Here is a 20,350-nt window from a genome sequence, read left to right on the forward strand (position 1 = left end):
AGAGAAGAAAGAGGGTAAACCGGTGAGGATTTGAGTCATAACTTGTTTGAAGCATGCTGAGATTAATATCACCAATGTTGCCCCAATGTCCTACATGTTTATATGTTAAGTTATATGTTTTTGTTAACTCTCGAATAAATGTTGGATTGATTCTTGGTTGTTGTGCTAATCTTGATGCCATGAAAGTTTGAGATTTCTAAGACTAATGTTGAAAGGCTTAGTGTGTTGTGTTTTAGTGTGTTTTTGTTTTGTGTTTGTGTGTTCTTAGTTTTTGTTGTTTTGCTCGAGGACAAGCAAAGTCTAAGTGTGGGGGTATTTGATGTGCTCATATTTTCCTATATTTCTTTGCCTCTTAATCTTAGTATTTATGCTTAGTCCTCCTTATTTCGAGTCATTTATGTTGTTACAGTGTTTTTGTAGGTTTGTCTCATAAAGAGAAGAAAAGAAGCTAAAATGAGCTAACTAGGATTGAAAGACGCCCAGGTTCCAGAATCTGTCTCTGCAGAACATCCAACTTCGCCGAATTACTGGGAGTTACCCACATCGAATCAGACAATGACCCTTATATGCATGGAAAGCTACGGATGTCTATTTTCTGTAGAATTTTACGGATCTCAATTTCGATACTTCTGGAGAAAGTTATGATTATTTGAGTGAAGATAGGTCGGACAGGAAATCTGCTCGGGAATTTACAACCATTCGTGGAGAACTCAAGTTCCGTGGCACAAGATCATCAATCCTAATGTTTTAAGGAAGTTAATTCAGATGAGGATTCAATGATGAACTTATTCCTACTTTTACAAGAGATATTTCAAGCTTTTCCCATTCCAAATGAAGAAAGAAATCCAAATCCAAGTCTTACAAGGAAACATGAAGCCAAAGATGAGCAGAAATATTCCCTATATAAGGGAGCACGAATTTTACATAAAGGAGAGTCTCGGAGCACAATGTAGACGCCTAAGGAGCGGAGACGACTCATCCATCTTTCCCTTCTCTTCCCCTTCCATTCTTTTTATGTTTTTCCTATGTTTTACGTAGTTATATTTTGTTAAACCTTTTCTAGGGTTAGGATGATGCCCTATCATGATTGTTTATGTACTTTGATATTTTATTGATGGATTTATAGTTTCTTTATGATGAATGCTTAATCACTATTTGAATTGATGCTTTATGTTTAAGTTCTTTGATTGATCACCTTAGGGCTTTGCATATAGTAATTGGAAGACAAATTTGAAGCAGAGATGCAATATAATTTGATTAGCTTCTTGTGATTAAGTGTGGTAAATTACATTATTACTTGAGAAAGACTAATGGTTTGCTTGATTCCCTTGTTTTCTAAAGCGTAATGAGTCTTGCATGTTAAATTTATACCTGAGAAGGATAAACTGCATAGTTAGGATATAAGATCTTTACCCGAGAGGGAGAGCATCATACACTTAAGGAAAACTATGGTCTAGAGTACCTGAGAAGGACTTAGATACGGGAATTATCATCTAGAGAAACAAAAGAATCTGTTAATTGCATTGAAACATAAATAGGATTGTTAGCGATTGATTCTGAAACCCTAGGTTTTATCATTATTTGTTTGTTTCTTTCTTTCTTTAATTTTCATATTATTTCTTTATTCAAAAATCCAAAACCATATCTTCTTTAGTTTGATTGCTTATGTGTTTTTGTGTTTGGATTAATTAGGTTAGGATTTAAATTGATTATCAATCCTCAGTTGGAATGACCTCGTACTTGCACACTATACTAACGACGATTCGTGCGCTTGCGAGTTTTAATTAAAATTTCACAACATGTCACAGACTTTACCGAATTATAAAATATCTATAATACCATTTAGTCTAGAAAATAAAAATTAATAATGAAATGATTTAAATTGGTTTTTTTTTAGTAGAGTCAAATTGACTTGTTATTGATACTCAAGTTAGAATGGCCAATATATACTCTTTCGCGGTTATATATACACAAATAAGAAGTTGTAGTTGTATCACGGTGGTATATAAGGGATTGGTCTACTCATTATACAATTATCGCTCACTTAAGAAAAGCAAGCCTATAAACTATGATATCACTATGTTTGTCATAGTAAATAGGCACTATACAAATACAAAAAGTGCATGGCTCCATAAAAAAAGTAGGAAATTATTAAAAAGAAACAACTAACTAATTAGAAGCCTAAGAAACCTAAAAGGCCCAAAAGCAATAGCCCAAAGCCCAAGAGAAGAGGTAGAGCCCAAGGCCCAACAAGACTGGCCAAGCCCAACTTTAGCCTTCACTTTTTGAGCAAGAGCGTTCCACGCACACCATGACCTCCGTCACCATGATCACTGCAAGCACACCCACCACCGCCATGACTCAGGGAACACCACCACATCACCGCAACACCATCACTTAGAAGACAACGAGCCTGTGCACCAATCAAAACCCCACCAGATTTGGACCCCTTACGCAACACGTCGCCGTCTAATTCCTTGATGTCGCTAACAGTTAGTAAAATGAAAGACAGAAAAATTGAAACATCAAAACCACACGTGCTTGAAATGCGCTTCATATTAAAAAAAAAAATACATAATAAATTCATTTGGAATAATTGTCATAGTAAGACAAAAAATAGAAAAAAAATATGAGCAAACTTCCACATTCATCCCGAACTCCCCACCGCAATTAAATTTTTATAGAATGAAACAGTTGCATTTGACTGTACAGGTCAGAAATCTAATATATTTATGTTAAGACTTAAAACAAACTAAGCTTTGTCTCTCCAAAGACATTTGTTACCATATATTGGACCATCGTTGGTGTTTGGAGCACAGTCTAATCCACAAGTTGGTTTGGAAAGGTTTTTACCAACTGCTAAACCAAAGAAGAGGAAGGAAATCCGCCGTAGGCTTGTTATGGTCGTGGTGAAGGAAGCTCTAGGGTGCATACTGCATCCATGGAAGAATAGGTAGCGAATGGTATTGAACCAATATCGGGAGGTTCAGGGAAGAAGATGGAATTTCTCCAAAGAAGATGCGTTTGAGTTTGGCAGTGGATAGGACAAACTTGGATGCTATGACAATGGGATTGTGCCCTGTGAAACCGATCAAGGAAGTTTACAAGAAGAGGCCGGGGAGGCCAAAAGGGGCCAAGAATAAGGCAAAGGAGCTGTTTGGACCCAAAATGAACATTTTGGCCTGACAAGGCATGTGTTGGAGAAATTGAGCCAATGTCAATGGCTCAAGCTATATATTGTCGACAAGCTCGAAATATATATTTAGAGGCTAAATAAAGCCTACTATGGAAGTATGACAAGTCAACTTTAGCATATTTTCCTACTTCGGCTAGGAATTGAAAAACCGAGCTAGACAAGGAAGGAGGGGTGGCAGACTAACCAAATGAAATCGAAATGTGCTGAAACTTTCCAGATCCATTATAGACAGCCCAATGATAATTTCTTATGAAGAGTGCAAGAGCTTTTTTTGAGTGGAAGGCCTTCAAACAATCAGCCCAATTTTCTACAGAAGCAAAACTGGAAAACTGGACCTGTAAGAGGTCCAGCAGCATTTCCGGCCCAACCACATGGAAGAAAGCTCTGAAATTTGGTCAGCATGATCTAGATTCATAGTGGAACATTTTTTATGAAGACATCATGGCCAGAATCTGAATTTCTGATGGAGATATACATGAAGGAATAAAGGAGCCGAAAGTGCTTCCTTATCTCCCAAATTCATCATTCCTATTAGTGCTCCACCTCCATCTCCACCTCCCTTATCTCCCAAATTCATCATTCCTATTAGTGCTCCACCTACACCTCCACCTCCCTTATCTCCAATTAGTGCTCCACTTTCATTTGTTTAATGCCAAAGTAGTTGGCATGGTAGCCTATAAATAGAGGTTACATTGAAACACAATTGACACATTCACATTCAACAACAACATCTCTAAGATGATCTAAGTTCTCTCTAGAGCAAACCTCTCTAAGAGCAACTCCTCTCCCTCTCTTTCTCTTTCTCTTAGCGGTGATCACACTCCCAGTCCTAGTCTTCTCAGAAGCCGACTTTCAGTGCCACCAAACCCTCTGTCAACGTGCTTCGGTCCTAGTCTCCTCGGGAGCCGACGGTAGTGCCGCGACCATAACGGTTACAGAACCAGCCAAGCAAGGGTAACGCCCTAACGGACCCATTCACATACAACAACAACATCTCTAAGATGATCTAAGTTCTCTCTAGAGCAAACCTCTCTAAGAGCAACTCCTCTCCTTCTCTTTCTCTTAGCGGTGATCCCACTCCTAGTCCTAGTCTTCTCAGAAGCCGACTTTCAGTGCCACCAAACCCTCTGTCAACGTGCTTCGGTCCTAGTCTCCTCGGGAGCCGATTGTAGTACCACGACCAAACACCGACACACATTCACATTCAACAACAACATCTCTAAGATGATCTAAGTTCTCTCTAGAGCAAACCTCTCTAAGAGCAACTCCTCTCCCTCTCTTTCTCTTTCTCTTAGCGGTGATCACACTCCTAGTCCTAGTCTTCTCAGAAGCCGACTTTCAGTGCCACCAAACCCTCTGTCAACGTGCTTCGGTCCTAGTCTCCTCGGGAGCCGACGGTAGTGCCGCGACCACAACGGTTACAGAACCAGCCAAGCAAGGGTAACACCCTAGCAACCCAGCCAAGCTAAAGTCACGCTTTAGCAAGATCTCAATACTTCCCGGTGATTTCGCTCTGCTCAATCTGCAATATTGAGTATCGACTTGTGAACAAGAAGAAACTTCAACAAAGTCCTCACCACGAGGCACAAAGAATCCCACGACGAGGTTGGTGCTCTCCTCGTCTACAATCGCTTGATAGAAGTCAGGTCAAGGGACACCCCCGACGACCGCACCCGAACGGTGCTGGCACGCCCGCGCAAGAAAAGAGACTGTTGACCAGCTGCAGCAAAACTGGAGCCAAACAGGAGCTTAAGGTTGTGAATGTCTCACTTATGAAGAAGTCTTTGGCAAAGAAGCTCAAGACTCCCAAGAAGGAGGAGAAATTGGTGAATGGATTACCGAAATTCACCGTTGCGGAGTTAGTCCATGGTTCCAATCGGTCAAAGGGTAAGGAACCCGTAGTTGCTTGATAGGTTTTGTCCTAGTTTTATTGTTTTTGCCTCCATGAGTCTTGTTGAAGTACTTAGTTTTAGCGTATCACAATTGTGTGCTCGGCATGTAAGACTAGGTATAATAGATTATTCAGAGCAGAAATGTTTACTAGAGTAGTTTACTGTACTATTCTTTAATCTACAGAGCATACTTTTGGTATGTTTCAATTTTATCAAAAAACCAATCTCTTTAAAATATAAGCAATACATGTGAGTATATGACCATGAACATTGCACTGAAAAGATGCACATCATTTTTTGCCATATGGTTCTAATTTTAATTACTAGCCTCATACGCGTAAAAGACACAGTGAGAAAAATGTGGAAGTTTCTCAATTTTATTTTTAATGTATTTTTTATTTTACCAGAATAATCCTATTAGATAATTTCATTATGATTTTTTTATTTTTATAACCTTGAGCAGCACTGGGAGCGCGCTGTCTCTTCTCTTGGTAAATAGAAGATTAGGCTCGACGCACTGATGGGAGCAATTGCATATTGAATATGTATAAGAGGCCTATTCATCCACACACACCTTTCAACTTGGTGTAGCAGGCTACAACTGAAAGTTGTTCTTGTTTGAGGTAAACAATCTCGCGCTGAATGCCAGTGATACAATTAGTGTAATACTTTCAAATCAATCACTAGCCAACTGGTGGTAAAGAATTTGCTCCGAGTCTGCCTGGTACCTCCCACTATTGACCCAACTTTCCAATGGCCCATTTCTTAAATAGGCTCGGCCCAAGTACATGGGTCGGATCATTCGAGGAACCCGACCACCCAAATTTAACAGCTGCGTAAGTGCCAACCGAGAAAAGACCGAAGGGGTGGGTGCTCAGCTCTACTGAACGCTCCGGTTCCGCGTGTGGAGATTTCTCGCTTCTTTCTGAAGCCCGTGGTTGTCTCCTTCCTCCTCTCTCATTTGAAATTTTGGCAAGTTCTTCTCACTACTGTCACTTGTTTACTCCATAGCTCTACAATGCTGTTCCTTTACGTCTGCTTTTGTGCATTCCTATTATACCAAATTTACAAACTTTGATCAAAACTTGGATTCAGTTCTTCTTTCTACTGATTTCTTCTTTTATTTTGTATGGATGTGGGTGCCGTTTGATGAACTTGCACTGGGTGCAAACTCAGTTGATCGTCACTTTAGTCGGACTGTTGCAAAGGTTTCTTGTAGTGATTCAAGCAACTCATTCGAGCGAAGCATTCAATCGACATGCTTAGGATGATTTCTCAGCATACTTGTGCAGGCAGAATGTTTTCGCAAAACTTCTTTTCTGAATTTAATATTGCTGCCTAGCTTATTATGTTTTTCATTATTTTCTAGTCTAGTTCATTTTGTGGTAGCTTCTGTCTAGCACATTGTGTCCTAGTACTCACCTAATTTGAAATGTAGCTTCTGCTAACTCCGAAAAACATTGCAACAGCAGCTAGGCTTGTTATGCTAGCTGCTCAACTTAAATAAGCGATATCATTTGAGCATGTATTTCACTCATAATGGTTATCAACCTCAGTGAACTTTCTATCATCATTTCTTTTGGATTACATGAGTATTGACACTTGTTTCACTGGTGTGTCAATATATTTAAGGTTGGTTGTCTAGCTGAGGCCGCAGAGTTGATTCATCTAGCTGATGTGTCAATATGTCTAATTTCGATCATTTGCTGGATCATGTGGTAAAAAACAACTGTCATCTTTTCATTTGGATTACGTGGGTATTGAGACATGTTTCACTGATGTGTAACTATGTTCAAGGTTGGTGATCTAGCAGTTGAGGAGGCTGCAAAGTTGATTGATTTAGCAGATGTGCTAATATATCATGATGTTAAAAACAACTACCCAAAGAGATTCCTGCAGCCATATCTCATACCTTGTGACAGTGGAGCCAGAGATCAGTTGACATGCTCAGGATTATGTTTGAGCAAATTCTTGCCACTGGGTATGTCTATATATATAGTTCTCAACTATTCTTTTTTATATATAGATCTCTATGCTGTAATAGTAGCAAGATCATCAAGTCTTTCATGATCTCATCTTGGTATTTTTCTTTTTGATTCAAATACCTGATGATGTCCTTGTTTTTTTAAAACTCCCTGTATGTCTAGTCCCTTTACATGAAAAACCAACATAATACAATCTCAATGTACAATTATAAATGGTTTGTTGAGTGTTGCAGTTCAAAGATTAGTGCACATAGAGGTACTTTGCAATCTGATACGCTCAAAGCAAGCGCATAATTTAACCCTAAAAACATCGTTAGTAGTATAAGCAAATAGGGATCGTTCTATTCCGGGGATTGAGGGTACACCTGTCATTGTCAAAAAAAACAAATAAAGAATTAAAATAATAAAGTAAAAAGTATTATGTACAAAAATAAAATAAAGAATAAAAATATGGGTTATTATCACAAATGGTACCTGAACTTATCTTCTATTTTATCGATGGTACCTGAACTTCAATTTTGATCACAACCGGTACCCAAACTTTTCGATTTCATTTTAAATGGTACCTAAGGCCACATTCGGTCACTATTCCGGCCGAAAAAGCCAAATCTAAAAAAAAAAAACAAAAAAAAACAAGTTCAAGGTAAGTCTATTACCAAAAAATCATCACTATATATGATTGCAATCCTTGAAATCATCACTATGATCGCCTCCCATGCCATTTTTAGTCAGAATAGTGATCGGATGTGGCTCTAGGTACCATTTAAAATGAAATTGAAAAGTTCGGGTACTGGTTGTGATCAAAATTGAAGTTCAGGCACCATCGATAAGATTGAGGTATAATTCAGGTACCATTTGTGATAATAACCCTAAAAATATATACAAGTTAATATAAAAAGGGGGGTTTTGAGATTATAGAATTGGAATTAAAATTAAATGAAATAAAGAAAGTGTAAAAACACATATACAAGGAACACAAGAAACAAAGATCAAAACTACAATCATATGAATGAAATCCAATTACAATTCCTATAGTTGATTATCTATGTCATGAGAAATAAGTTGACCATGTGAAACATTCGAAGCAAATGATTTCCCATATTTTACTTTCCTTGAATATTTAATCTAAGTGAAAGCACCTAAATTAAACCTATTGAACATGCAATCATAGTCTAGAAAACTAGCTAATCAAGAACACATTCAATGCATGAAGAACAAAGAAAGGATGTCAACCAAAGTGCACAACCTAGTATGAAAAAGTCCATCTATTTGCAATCCTCCTTAATTGATTTCGACTTTTGTCCAAAGCCTTTACTACTTAAATCTAGCACCAATTACATGCATATATCCTAAGTTGGCCATCAAAGAACACATACATATAAAAGTTTTCCATAATCCAAGATCAATTAAGCAATCTCACATAAGCAACATAAAAATCAACATAAAGAAATCACAATTTTTATTCAAACATAGAAATTGGGCTTAAACCTTAATGTTATTGTTAACTAGAAACAAATTCCTACGAAATTAAATAAGGAAAAAGAATGAATTACACCGTGAGTTGGAGATGGAGATGGAGTGCTTGAAACGTTGAAATCTTGAATCTTGGAAGCAAGCCTTCAAGGTGGACGATGGAGGATATGATATTCCCGGCTCCTTCTTCTTCTTCTTCTTCTTACTTGAAAACGCAGAATTTTGCAACTAGAGAATGGAGAGAAAAATGGAATGGAAATGGAGAGACAAAGAAGATGAAATGGATGAAGGAATGTGATTAGAGTGAGAGGAGAAGGTGTTTATATAGGGAAGAAAAAGAAGAGTGAAATGATAAATGGAAGAAAAATAATGAAAGTGGTTTGTAAAATATGGAAAAGATGGAGTAATGATGAAATGAAAGCAAGGCATGAATGTGCAGAAGTATGGAAGTGATGATGATCTATTGGAGCAGAAAAATATATCCAAGGAAAAAGAGAAAAGCATCTAGCTTTCTTCATGTGGGTAGGAAACATGAACATGTGAATATTGAGCTGGTTTTAGGTCAATTTCTGCCCCTTTATTCCTTCAATTATTTCTCCAACAGGAATTCATTTTTGGCTCTTGACTTCTTCATATGAAATGATCTACCATGAGTGTAGATCATTTTGGTAAAATTTCAGAATTTATTTCCATGCCTTTGGGCCAGAATCTCTGCTGGACTCCTTACGGGTCCAGTTTTCCAGTTTTGCTTCTGCAGGAAATTGGGCTGACTGTTTGAAGGCCTTCCGCTCAATTCTAGCTCTGGCACTCTTCATAAGAAACGATCCTTAGGATGTCTAGAATGGATCTGGAAAGTTTCAGCTCATTTGGAGTTCATTTGGTCAGGCGGCCGCTCCTTCTTCCTTGCTTGGCTTGGTTTCTCCTAGCCGGAGTAGGAAAATGTGTAAAATTGACCTTTTAGTACATTTCCATTTTTCTCCATCATTTATAGGTAAGTGTGGACCTAATGCTCATTTCACCATCATTTACTCCAATGTACCTAAGAAAATAGAAATTGAGTTAAAAATCGATTCGTTAAGGAATTAACTAAGCAAAATGTGAGGAATTAACTATTAAAATACCACATTAAAATGCTCCTATCACAATCTCACTAATAATTAAATCCACAAGCTACCTAAAGATCGAGCTGGTATGTCCAGTACTCCGGATTTTATTACCAAAACAGAATGCTGATTTACATGAGATCACAGAAACTTTTTACATGACATCACTGAGTTGCTTTGAAAGAAGTAGCCGGTCTCTCTGAGTGGGGTTCAAGGAATTATAAGCAAGCATGATAAACTATCTTAAGAAGAGTCGTACTTTTGTATTTACTATTTGACTAATGAGCTTATGACCCACTTCGTTGTTGGACTGAAAGTGAACTTGTTGAATACATGGTAAAGTTTGTGTGTAACAAAGTACTTAAAGTACCCGTGGGAGGTCACAAAGAGTTTGAAGAAACAAGATGAACCATGGATGAAGTTACTAAGATACTGAAGGATGATAACATCACTGTGTTTAGTATGCACGGAAGAGGAGGCGTTGGCAAGACAACCATGGTGAAACATGTCAGTGTACAAGCTGAAAAGCTTTTTGCTTATGTGATTATGGTTGTTCTCTCCCAAAGCCCTGATTTGCAAAAAATTCAAAGCACATTGGCAGATCTGCTGGGATTGAAATGGTGGAGGAGACAGAAGTTGGAAGAGCCAGAAGATTGAAGAGAGGATCATGATTGAAAATGGGATCTTTGTTATCTTGGATGACATTCCTGGTCAGAGTGAGCTTCAGTGATGCAATTAAAAAGTCCTACTCACCAAGGATAATGAATGTCTGCCATGCTATGGGGTGCCAAGCACTGATCCCTCTCAACAGTTTACCAGAGGAAGATTCTTGGAATTTATTCCTGAACAATTCAGGGAAGTCTTTTCATGAATCTACCAATTCCTATGATGAAGGGAGGGAGGTAGCTAGAGAATGCGCTGGTCTCCCAAATGCACTGAAAGAAGCTGCAAGGGCAATTGGACATAAATAGGCTGATGAATGGAAGGAAGAAGTTGCAAAGGCACTGGGAGATAATGAGTTGGAGGAATGGAATCTAGCGGCTCCACAACTAAATGCAGCTCAACCTGTCAACCCTAAAGATGAGAGACGCATTCAAAAGAATAAATTTATGCTATGATACCTTGAGATCCCGATGATGCTAAGTCATTCTTCGTGCTTGCTGCATGTTCCCGGAATATTATGATATATCAATTGACGAATTGCTGATGGACTGGAAAAGTTTACTTATATATTCCAACACAATGCAAGAAGCCAGAGACAGAGCACATTCTGTTTTCACATACCTTAAGGGAAAGAAAAAAAAGAAACAGATACACACAGAAAAGAGACATTAATTCATAAACAGCCAATTTGCACTCTTGCTTAATCATCTTGAACAGATTCCAGAAACTTTGTCTACTCAGAACTTGAGAACAGCCTCATTTATCAAAATCTGTTTGGTGTATAACTTTCTCCGTATTGCATGTCAATCCAAACCCAAGAGGATATAAAGGGTCATATGAGTTGCTTCCGACATCCAATGGGAGCTGTTCAACACTTTTAAACCATGTCACCGGTAGCTTGCCCTCGAAGTTATAATCTCCAAAGATGACATCTGCAATTCCCTCTCCTTCACTGCCAGGCAACCAAGCAGCAACAAGAGCATCCATCTTTTCCAAGAGACTTGGCTCTACAGTTAAGGGTCTTCCAGATATCAGAATCACCAATGTCGGGATTCTGTCAGCAACTGAGCTTATTACATCGGGTCCATTAAAAGGAATCACAAGCTCCAAGTTGTCTGTAATACCCCGAAAAAAATCCAAATTTAATTCCATGGATTTTTAGAAATGTTTTCTTGGTAGTAAGAGTGAGTACGAAGCTTGAAGAAGTTGTGGAATTAGTTCGAACGATTTTATTTTCGAAACGAACGTTATTTAGGGGGTCGTGAAAAATTGACTTTTTGTACGTACCGAATTTGGAAAAACTTCCTTCATGAAAGTTGTAGAGCTCGTCGATACGAGTCCGTACATATGTGAAATGCGAAAATCGGAGTTCGTATGAAGAAGTTAGGAGAGTTTGAAGTTTGGGAAAATTCTATAAATATAGAAAAATTTCGAATTTATTCATAAATCCGAAAAGTTCAGAAAATTATATTTTCCTCCCCAAACTCTCCGTTCTTTCTCCTCCCTACCCAATCGACCCGACCCGACATTTTCTCCTTCCTCCGGCCTTCTCCGGCCACAACCCGCCCCTCAACGTGATCGCCGCTTCCCGACCAAGCTCCCCCCGGTGCCTCCTTGCCCAGCTGCTACCCCGAAAGTTGGATCGAAGGCGCCACATTTGGCTCGACCCGGCCCGGCCGTATCTCCCTTTTTCCGGCGATGCATGGGCCGATCCTCCCCATTTTCGTGATCTCCTCCTCTTGCTGATTATCCTCATATCCTTCTTGCTTGACGATTTTGAGTGCGGAGTGATAGATCAAGATTTGAAGATTTCGACGTCTCTGATTCAATCTGGAATCTGACCAGACGCACGAGATTAATCCAACTTCAAAGCTCGATCTAGGACGATCTAGACCAAATATCGCTTAGCTCCAGGTATGAAAGTTGATCAGCTCTTTATTTTGAACAAGTTTGTAGTTGACAACTTTTGCATCTGAGGTGGTTGGCCGGCATTGACCGCCGTCTAACCGCCGCTTGTGGCTGCGCGTCGGACCTTTTTTTGAGTTTTTATTATCTGGACAATGATTTACGCATCCATACGAGCGTTTTGATATATTACAAGGTTATTTTAGAAAAAGTTGATAAATAGTGGATTTAGGTTTTGACGTTACTATTTACAGTTTTTACATTTTATCTTCGGTTTACGATTTACGGAGATCAGACCATCGGTTTTACTTCAAATTTTAATATGTTGATCGTATGACTGTCCCGATGACTTTGTGAGGTCACGGGCGAAGATCCGACAGTTTGATCTTCGTATAATTGTGAAATAGTGTTTTGGAAAAGCGATTCGTGAGAATCCGACCGTCGGATTTTCATATAAATTTGTGGAGATGTTTGTAAGGACGATTCAGGAAGATCTGACCGTTGGATCTTCGTGACAATTTAGGAGGATGATCCTAAAGGCGATCTATGAGGATCCGACCGTTGGATCATCGTTTAATTTCGATCCGACCGTTGGATCATCGTTTAATTTCGATTCGACCGTTGGATCATCGTTTAAATTCGATCCGACCATTGGATAGTCTTTATTTTAGAATCTGACCTTTGGATCGTCTTTATTTTAGGTTATTTCGTGTTTCTTTTGCTAAGTAAAGACTGTACTTGATTAGGTACTTGACGGTTTGGGTTGACCAGCGTTTGGATTTTTGTGATTTTTATTGATAGAAGATGCAACTGGATAAGAGGTGAGTAAATCTCACATTGTTCATATTACGAACCAAATGTCGTTAATTTCCTTATTTATGTTGTGATTAAAGTGGAAAAGGTTTTATGGAAATAAATATCTGTTTTGAAAGGTATTGTGTATCGTGTAACATTTTGGGTCTAGTGTGACTCTTTTAAATGTTTTGGTATTTATACCGTGGATCCAAAGACTTACAAGTCAGGGGTCGTGGATATTGTGTATCGTGTAACATTTTGGGTCTAGTGTGACTCCTTTAAATGTTTTGGTATTTATACCGTAGATCCAAAGACTTACGAGTCAAGGGTCGTGGATCAGAAATTGGTCGTGGATCAGAAATTGGTCGTGGGTAGAAAAATCGGAACTCCACGCCTTTGGCCGGGTTAGTGGATACGATCAGTTAGAGCTCTAGTCAGTCTGCCATCGTGTGACATGAATACAGCGAGTTATCGTGATCATGAACACACCTTTGAAAATTGAAGTATGACATGAAAGCAGCGAGTTAGTTACTCGTGATCATGAATACACCTTTATTATTTAAAATGTGTCGAGTGGTGAGTGATGAGATTTGTTGGAAAATGTTTGGAAATGGAGGTGGAATGTTTTGTTTTGAGTAAAAGTTGTTGATTTTACTGTTTTATTTCCATTTACTCATACGGGCTGTCAAAAGCTTACCGGGTTTTGTGTTGTCGCAATCCCGGTACACTATTCAAACGGTGTAGCGGATAATCCTGCAGGTAAGGAGAACCAGGGTGGTGATCAAGTTGGTTAGAGTAGCAGCATTAGTTTTATTCGCTTTCTTTTGTGAGGTTTGTTATGCTCATTTAGAGCTTTACAATTTTACTTTGTAAGAGTGAGTTGTGAGTTGTAATAATTAACTCGAGATTTTCGTGAATTTTTATTCGAGTGGTGTGAGGCGTGTTTGTTTCTGAGAAAAATTCAGAACGTTTATTTGTTTAAGTTGTTTTATTCATGTTTCGGATTTGAATCCTTTATTCAAAATTCGGGGCGTGACAGTTTGGTATCAGAGCATAAGATACATATTCGGTGATGTGTCAATACTTTCCGAGTGATAGCCCGTCTGCAGCGGATCTCCATCGTGTGCTCTTCAGTATTGACGAATTCATTGGGTATGTGAGAGTGTTAGAGATCTAGGACGTTAGGTTGTATTTGGAGTTTTGAATTACCCTGGACGTGTTAGTAGCTTGGTTAATATTGACTCATATTTAACTTATACTATGTTTAAGTAGTATACATGTATTAACCAGGTGTGCTATGCTTATTAGGAAATGGATTTGATGGGAGGTGAAGGTAGAGGCCGAGGAAGAGGCCGCGGTAGGGGCAGAGGCAGAGGCAGAGGCCGAGGCCAAGGTAGAGGCAGGGTTCCTCCTGTCGAGATGTACAAGGACGAGGAGGAGGTGCCTCTGGTCGAACCGCCTGCTCCACCGGTGGATGTTTTACATCTGGCAAGGTTGGTCAAGGAGGTCTCCAAGCTTGGAGCTGTCCCTTTTAAGGGGGGAATTGATCATCTAAAGGCTGATCAGTGGGTCAGGAATTTGCAGAACTGTTTCAGGATGGTCATCAGCACTAGTGTTGAGAAGAAGGACGTTGCCACCTTCATGCTGAAAGATGAGGCTCGTGTTTGGTGGGATTTTGTTAAGAGAAGTGAGGACGTGACCGCCATGTCCTGGGAGGAATTCGAGAGGCGCTTCAAGGAAAAATACTTTCCTAGGTCCGTTGTGGAGCGGTTGGAGAAAGAGTTTCTGGAGTTGACTTAGGGGAATATGACCGTTCGGGATTACGAGGCAGAGTTCTCTCGGATGTATCGCTTTGTACGACCATGGGATGCAGAAAGGTTAGCTATGCACTTTCAGCAGGGGCTTAATGAGCACCTTCGGGTTACAGTAGCGTCGTTTGAGTTGGCAACTGTGGCACAAATGGCGGCAAAGGCAATGGTACTAGAAGAGGCGAACCCACCTCGTCGGATTGACCAGACAACTGCGAGAGACTTTCGAGACAAAGGGAAAGCTATAGTAGGGAGCAGTGGTTCGACGAGACATCAGGGTAGGCCCTGGAAGAGGCAACAGACCATCTATCATCAGCAGGCTCCAGCTAGGGCAGCCTATCATCACCAGGCCCCAGCCAGGACAGCACCAGCCACGCCTATGGTTTGTTATAACTGTGGGGAGGCAGGCCATATCTCCAGAGGATGCACTAAACTGAAGAGTAGGGTATGCTACAGATGTGGGTTGGAAGGGCATTTAGCTAATAAATGTACCCAACCTCGGAATAGAGTGCAGGGAAACCAGCAGAGGCAACTCCCACCTGCACCTGCAAGAGTCTTCGTTATTGGCCAGAGAGGCACTGGGGTAGAAGGTACTCTATCAGTTTATAACTATCTAGCTAGAGTATTGTTTGATACAGGAGCCTCCCACTCCTTCATATCTAGTTCTGTGGTAGATGTTTTGGGATTTGTGATAGTGAGTTTACTGCATCTTTGATTGTACTTCTGGATCACACATACGATGTGATTTTGGGTACGGTTTGGTTGAGCCCGAACCATGCAATAATTGATTGCTTTAGGATGATTGTGTCCTTCCATGTTCCTGGACAACCAATGTTTCATTTCCGTTGTCTGAAGTCTGACATCGCTATGAGGGCAAAGAAGTTGGCTCATGTGTTTCAGTAGGGACTGAATTATGAGATTAGAGTTAGTTTAGTTACTTTGTAGATGCCTCCTATTGTTTGGATCCAATTTTGCTGCAGCTGGTCAACAGTCTCTTTTCTTGCGCGGGCGTGCCAGCACCGTTCGGGTGCGGTCGTCGGGGGTGTCCCTTGACCTGACTTCTTTCAAGCGATTGTAGACGAGGAGAGCACCAACCTCGTCGTGGGATTCTTTCTGCCTCGTGGTGAGGACTTTGCTGAAGTTTCTTCTTGTTAACACAATCGATACTCAATATTGTAGATCGATCAGAGCGACATCACCGGGAAATGTTGAGATCTTGCTAAAGCGTGACTTTAGCTTGGCTGGGTTGCTAGGGCGTTACCCTTGCTTGGCTGGTTCTGTAACCGTTGTGGTCGCGGCACTACCGTCGGCTCCCGAGGAGACTAGGACCGAAGCACGTTGACAGAGGGTTTGGTGGCACTGAAAGTCGGCTTCTGAGAAGACTAGGACTAGGAGTGTGATCACCGCTAAGAGAAAGAGAAAGAGAGGGAGAGGAGTTGCTCTTAGAGAGGTTTGCTCTAGAGAGAACTTAGATCATCTTAGAGATGTTGTTGTTGAATGTGAATGTGTCAATTGTGTTTCAATGTAACCTCTATTTATAGGCTACCATGCCAACTACTTTGGCATTAAACAAATAAAAGTGGAGCACTAATTGGAGATAAGGGAGGTGGAGGTGTAGGTGGAGCACTAATAGGAATGATGAATTTGGGAGATAAGGGAGGTGGAGATGAGGTGGAGCACTAATAGGAATGATGAATTTGGGAGATAAGGAAGCACTTTCGGCTCCTTTATTCATTCATGTATATCTCCATCAGAAATTCAGATTCTGGCCATGATGTCTTCATAAAAAATGTTCCACTATGAATCTAGATCATGCTGACCAAATTTCAGAGCTTTCTTCCATGTGGTTGGGCCGAAAATGCTGCTGGACCTCTTACAGGTCCAGTTTTCCAGTTTTGCTTCTGTAGAAAATTTGGCTGATTGTTTGAAGGCCTTCCACTCAAAAAAAAGCTCTTGCACTCTTCATAAGAAATGATCCTTGGGCTGTCTAGAATGGATCTGGAAAGTTTCAGCACATTTCGATTTCATTTGGTTAGTCTGCCACCCCTCCTTCCTTGTCTAGCTCGGTTTTTCCTAGCCGAAGTAGGAAAATATGCTAAAGTTGACTTGTCATACTTCCATAATAGGCTTTATTTAGCCTCTAAATATATATTTCGAGCTTGTCGACAATATATAGCTTGAGCCACTGACATTGGCTCAATTTCTCCAAGACACGCCTTGTCAGGCCAAAATGTTCATTTTGGGTCCAAACACCTATGACACTAATCTTTGTTAGTGCTTGGCAATGGAATTAATACTCTAAGCTCCTCATTGAAAGATTTCTGAGGAAAAGGAGAAGGATATTGGTAAAGAGCAATAGTGCGTTAGGTACTTGGGATGGGCCGTAAAAGAGGCAGGAAATCCTTCGGCAAACTCTGACTATTGTGGCTGTTGAACTTAGTTTGACTATACTCATTGGACAAGTGGAGCCCTTCAGATGTTTCTGAATGGGAAGTGTTTAGCTTTATTAATCCTTGATTCTAGTGACGCATTAGTTTTGTGTTGGTTGACTAAGATGATTCTAGCTAGATCATTGGTTGACTTGTTTTATTAGTGTGTTTTGAGAATGATTGTTTGTGATACATCTTTATGAAAGATGTGTGCAGCAAATTGGCTAAGGTTTTGAAAGAGCAATTGGTGACCAAGGTTTGATCCTTGGTGTCGTTGTTGGTTTTTAAAAAAATAAAAAAAAGACTACATACATACAGTCTTATTGATTCAACAATTTTTACAAAAAAAAAAAAAAAGGGGGACTACACTATACTAAGCCAAGTCAGCAGCTCCGGAAGGGTTGAGGCTGAGCTCAAGAGAAATGTGAGAGCCACCATTGTAGCTGCCCGAGCCACCAGAATAGTAGCCATAGCCGCTACCTCCCTCGGAAGTAGTCTTCAGGTTGCCAAGGATGTCTTCACCGTGCATGGGGAACAGAGGAAGAGTTTCAATCTCCTGGTGATCTTCTCCTCGTTGTTCCATGAAAGGTTGTTCTTCTTTTGTGCCAAAGGAAGTAGTACTAGTATTAGTGTTGAAGGGTGAGGAGGAATATGGGTCAACACTGCAGCCGACCCATGACCCAAAATTTAGATCGATGGATCCACCAGCACCAGTAGAACCAGCGGACCCAAAATTGAGATCAATGGATCCACCAGCATCAGTAGAACTAGTGGGCCCAAAATTAAGGTCGATGGATCCACCAACACCAGAAAAACTAATTACCTTGGGCACCTGAACACCCTGATTTAACCTCTTCTTCTGCTTCTCTCGAGCCTTGAGGTTCTGGAACAAAAAAAAGACGTTCTTGTCTTCAATCTGCCCATACTGTTTCAGATGGAGATAGATCTCTTGAATATGCTCTGGAGTTGGGTACCTAACCTCCTTGTCATAGTAAAGCTCCCTGAGGATTCTTATCTGATCTGGAGTGGGAGTCCACCGGGTACTACTCTGCCTGAAAGGCGTGTTGGCAATACTCCCGGCTGCTGGGTTGCTTCCTCCATCCTCGGTTGGTTGCTGGGTTTGTAGTTCCATTAGTTGCTGGGTTTGTGGTTCCATTAGTGATGGGTTGAGAGAATGTGAGAATTGAAGAACGATGATGATGAGTGTTTGAGGGAGATTGCTGTTAGAAGGATTGAAATTGATGAAATGGTGTTGGGGATTTGAGTTTATCGGATGGAAGAAGAGATTTGTGAGAGAAGGGCTAAAGATTTGAGAAGAGAAAGGGCTGAAGATTTGAGAGAGAATGGAAAAAACGCTGAGGAAGTTTTTTTTTTTTTTTTTGGCATGAACAGTCTCTTCTCCAGAATGCACCTATTTAAGGAACAAGGCGTGCAAATCTCCACCGTTGGATGGACAATCTCGGAGAGTCAAACTGCGCGTTGGATTAAAGTCGCCCTAAAACACGGAAAAGTTGTTGGCGTGTGGGGAGCGCGTAAGGGAACCGAACGAATCTCGAGGAGCTGTGGCAGACAACTTTAGCCGAAAGTAAATCTGATTTCCGTAAAACACGGAAAAGACGAGTCGTGGCATGTGGAGTGTGCAGGGTTTGTTTTTATTCTATCACTTATGATAGAATAAATAAAAAGAATTGTATGGATAACAATGAGAGCAGCTTGTGCTCGAGTGGTTGAGAGCAAAGCTCTTGTACATGAGGTCTGAGGTTCGAACCTTGGCTCCCTTTTATTTTAATTATGTTCGCTTATGACATAATAAATATAACATTTGTACATATATTATTGAGAGCAGCTCTTGCTTCAGTGGTTAGGAGCAAAACCTTTGTGTTTGGGGTCTGGAGTTCGAACCTTGCCTCCCACAAATATTTTTTTGGATCTTGTTTATGCTCGGTATATAGATGTATATACGGTCAGTACGGTATACATACAGTATGTAAAACTTCATACTGTAGCCGAGCCAGAAGCAGCCAAACAGTACGGCTGAGCCGAGCCGAGCGGAAGGTTGGTGGGCCGAGTTTTCAGCCCAAATTTGTTTGGGCCTGTTCGGATTGCGGCTGGTTCTGTTCTTCGGCCCAAATTGCAAGCCCAATGCCATCATCAGTGGGAGTGAACGCGTACTAGTGGACCCTCTCAGAGTCCACAAGAAGGCCCAAGTGGCCCATAATGAATAAAAATATGTTGTGGAGGTGTTTAACATTCTTTAAATCATGTTTTTAGTGAAGCATTGTTTTTCTACACATTGTTTTGTGTGTTTGAGTTTGGCAAATGTTTGTAGTTAAACTTTTGCTTGTGATTTCGTGTTCTGGAGTGGTTGTGGGTAGTTGGTTGTGTGATGTATACCTAATGGATGAGGAGATTGTGTGAGTTGGTCGAGGCCACACTTTATCGTAATTGTGTTATGAGATGAAAGGACACTTGTTGAGTAGTGATACTTGATGCATTACTTTTATGGTTGTGCGTTTAAATTTCGGGACGAAATTTCTTTAAGGAGGATAGATTGTAATACCCCGAAAAAAATCCAAATTTAATTCCATGGATTTTTAGAAATGTTTTCTCAGTAGTAGGAGCGAGTACGAAGCTTGAAGAAGTTGTGGAATTAGTTCGAAAGATTTTATTTTCGAAACGAACGTTATTTAGGGGGTTGTGAAAAATTGACTTTTTGTACGTATGGAATTTGGGAAAACTTCCTTCATCAAACTTGTAGAGCTAGTCGATATGAGTCCGTGCATATGTGGAACGCGAAAATTGGAGTTCGTATGAAGAAGTTACGAGAGTTTGAAGTTTGGGAAAATTCTATAAATATAGGAAAATTTCGGATTTATTCATAAATCCGAAAAGTTCAGAAAATTATATTTTCCTCCCCAAACTCTCCGTTCTCTCTCCTCCCTACCCGTGCGACCCGATCGACCCGACCCGACATTTTCTCCCTCCTCCGGCGTCCTCCGGCCACGACCTGCCCCTCACCGTGATCGCCACTTCCAGCCCAAGCTCCCCCCGGTGCCTCCTTGCCCCGCCGCTGCCTCGAAAGTTGGATCGAAGGCGCCACA

At 40.5% G+C, this 20,350-nt stretch overlaps 1 protein-coding gene across 1 annotated transcript; it reads right to left on the minus strand.

The window, feature by feature from the left end:
- Window positions 1-17,081: 17,081 nt before the first annotated feature.
- LOC133728437 (protein WUSCHEL-like) lies at window positions 17,082-18,405 on the minus strand. Its single transcript, XM_062155852.1, has 2 exons — window positions 18,073-18,405; window positions 17,082-17,141 (listed from the first exon to the last, which is right to left on the minus strand). The coding sequence occupies exons 1-2, from the start codon at window positions 18,403-18,405 to the stop codon at window positions 17,082-17,084; spliced, it is 393 nt and encodes a 130-aa protein (XP_062011836.1).
- Window positions 18,406-20,350: the final 1,945 nt, after the last annotated feature.

Source organism: Rosa rugosa, chromosome 2 (genome assembly GCF_958449725.1).
Source record: "Rosa rugosa chromosome 2, drRosRugo1.1, whole genome shotgun sequence".
Taxonomy (NCBI): Eukaryota; Viridiplantae; Streptophyta; class Magnoliopsida; order Rosales; family Rosaceae; genus Rosa; species Rosa rugosa.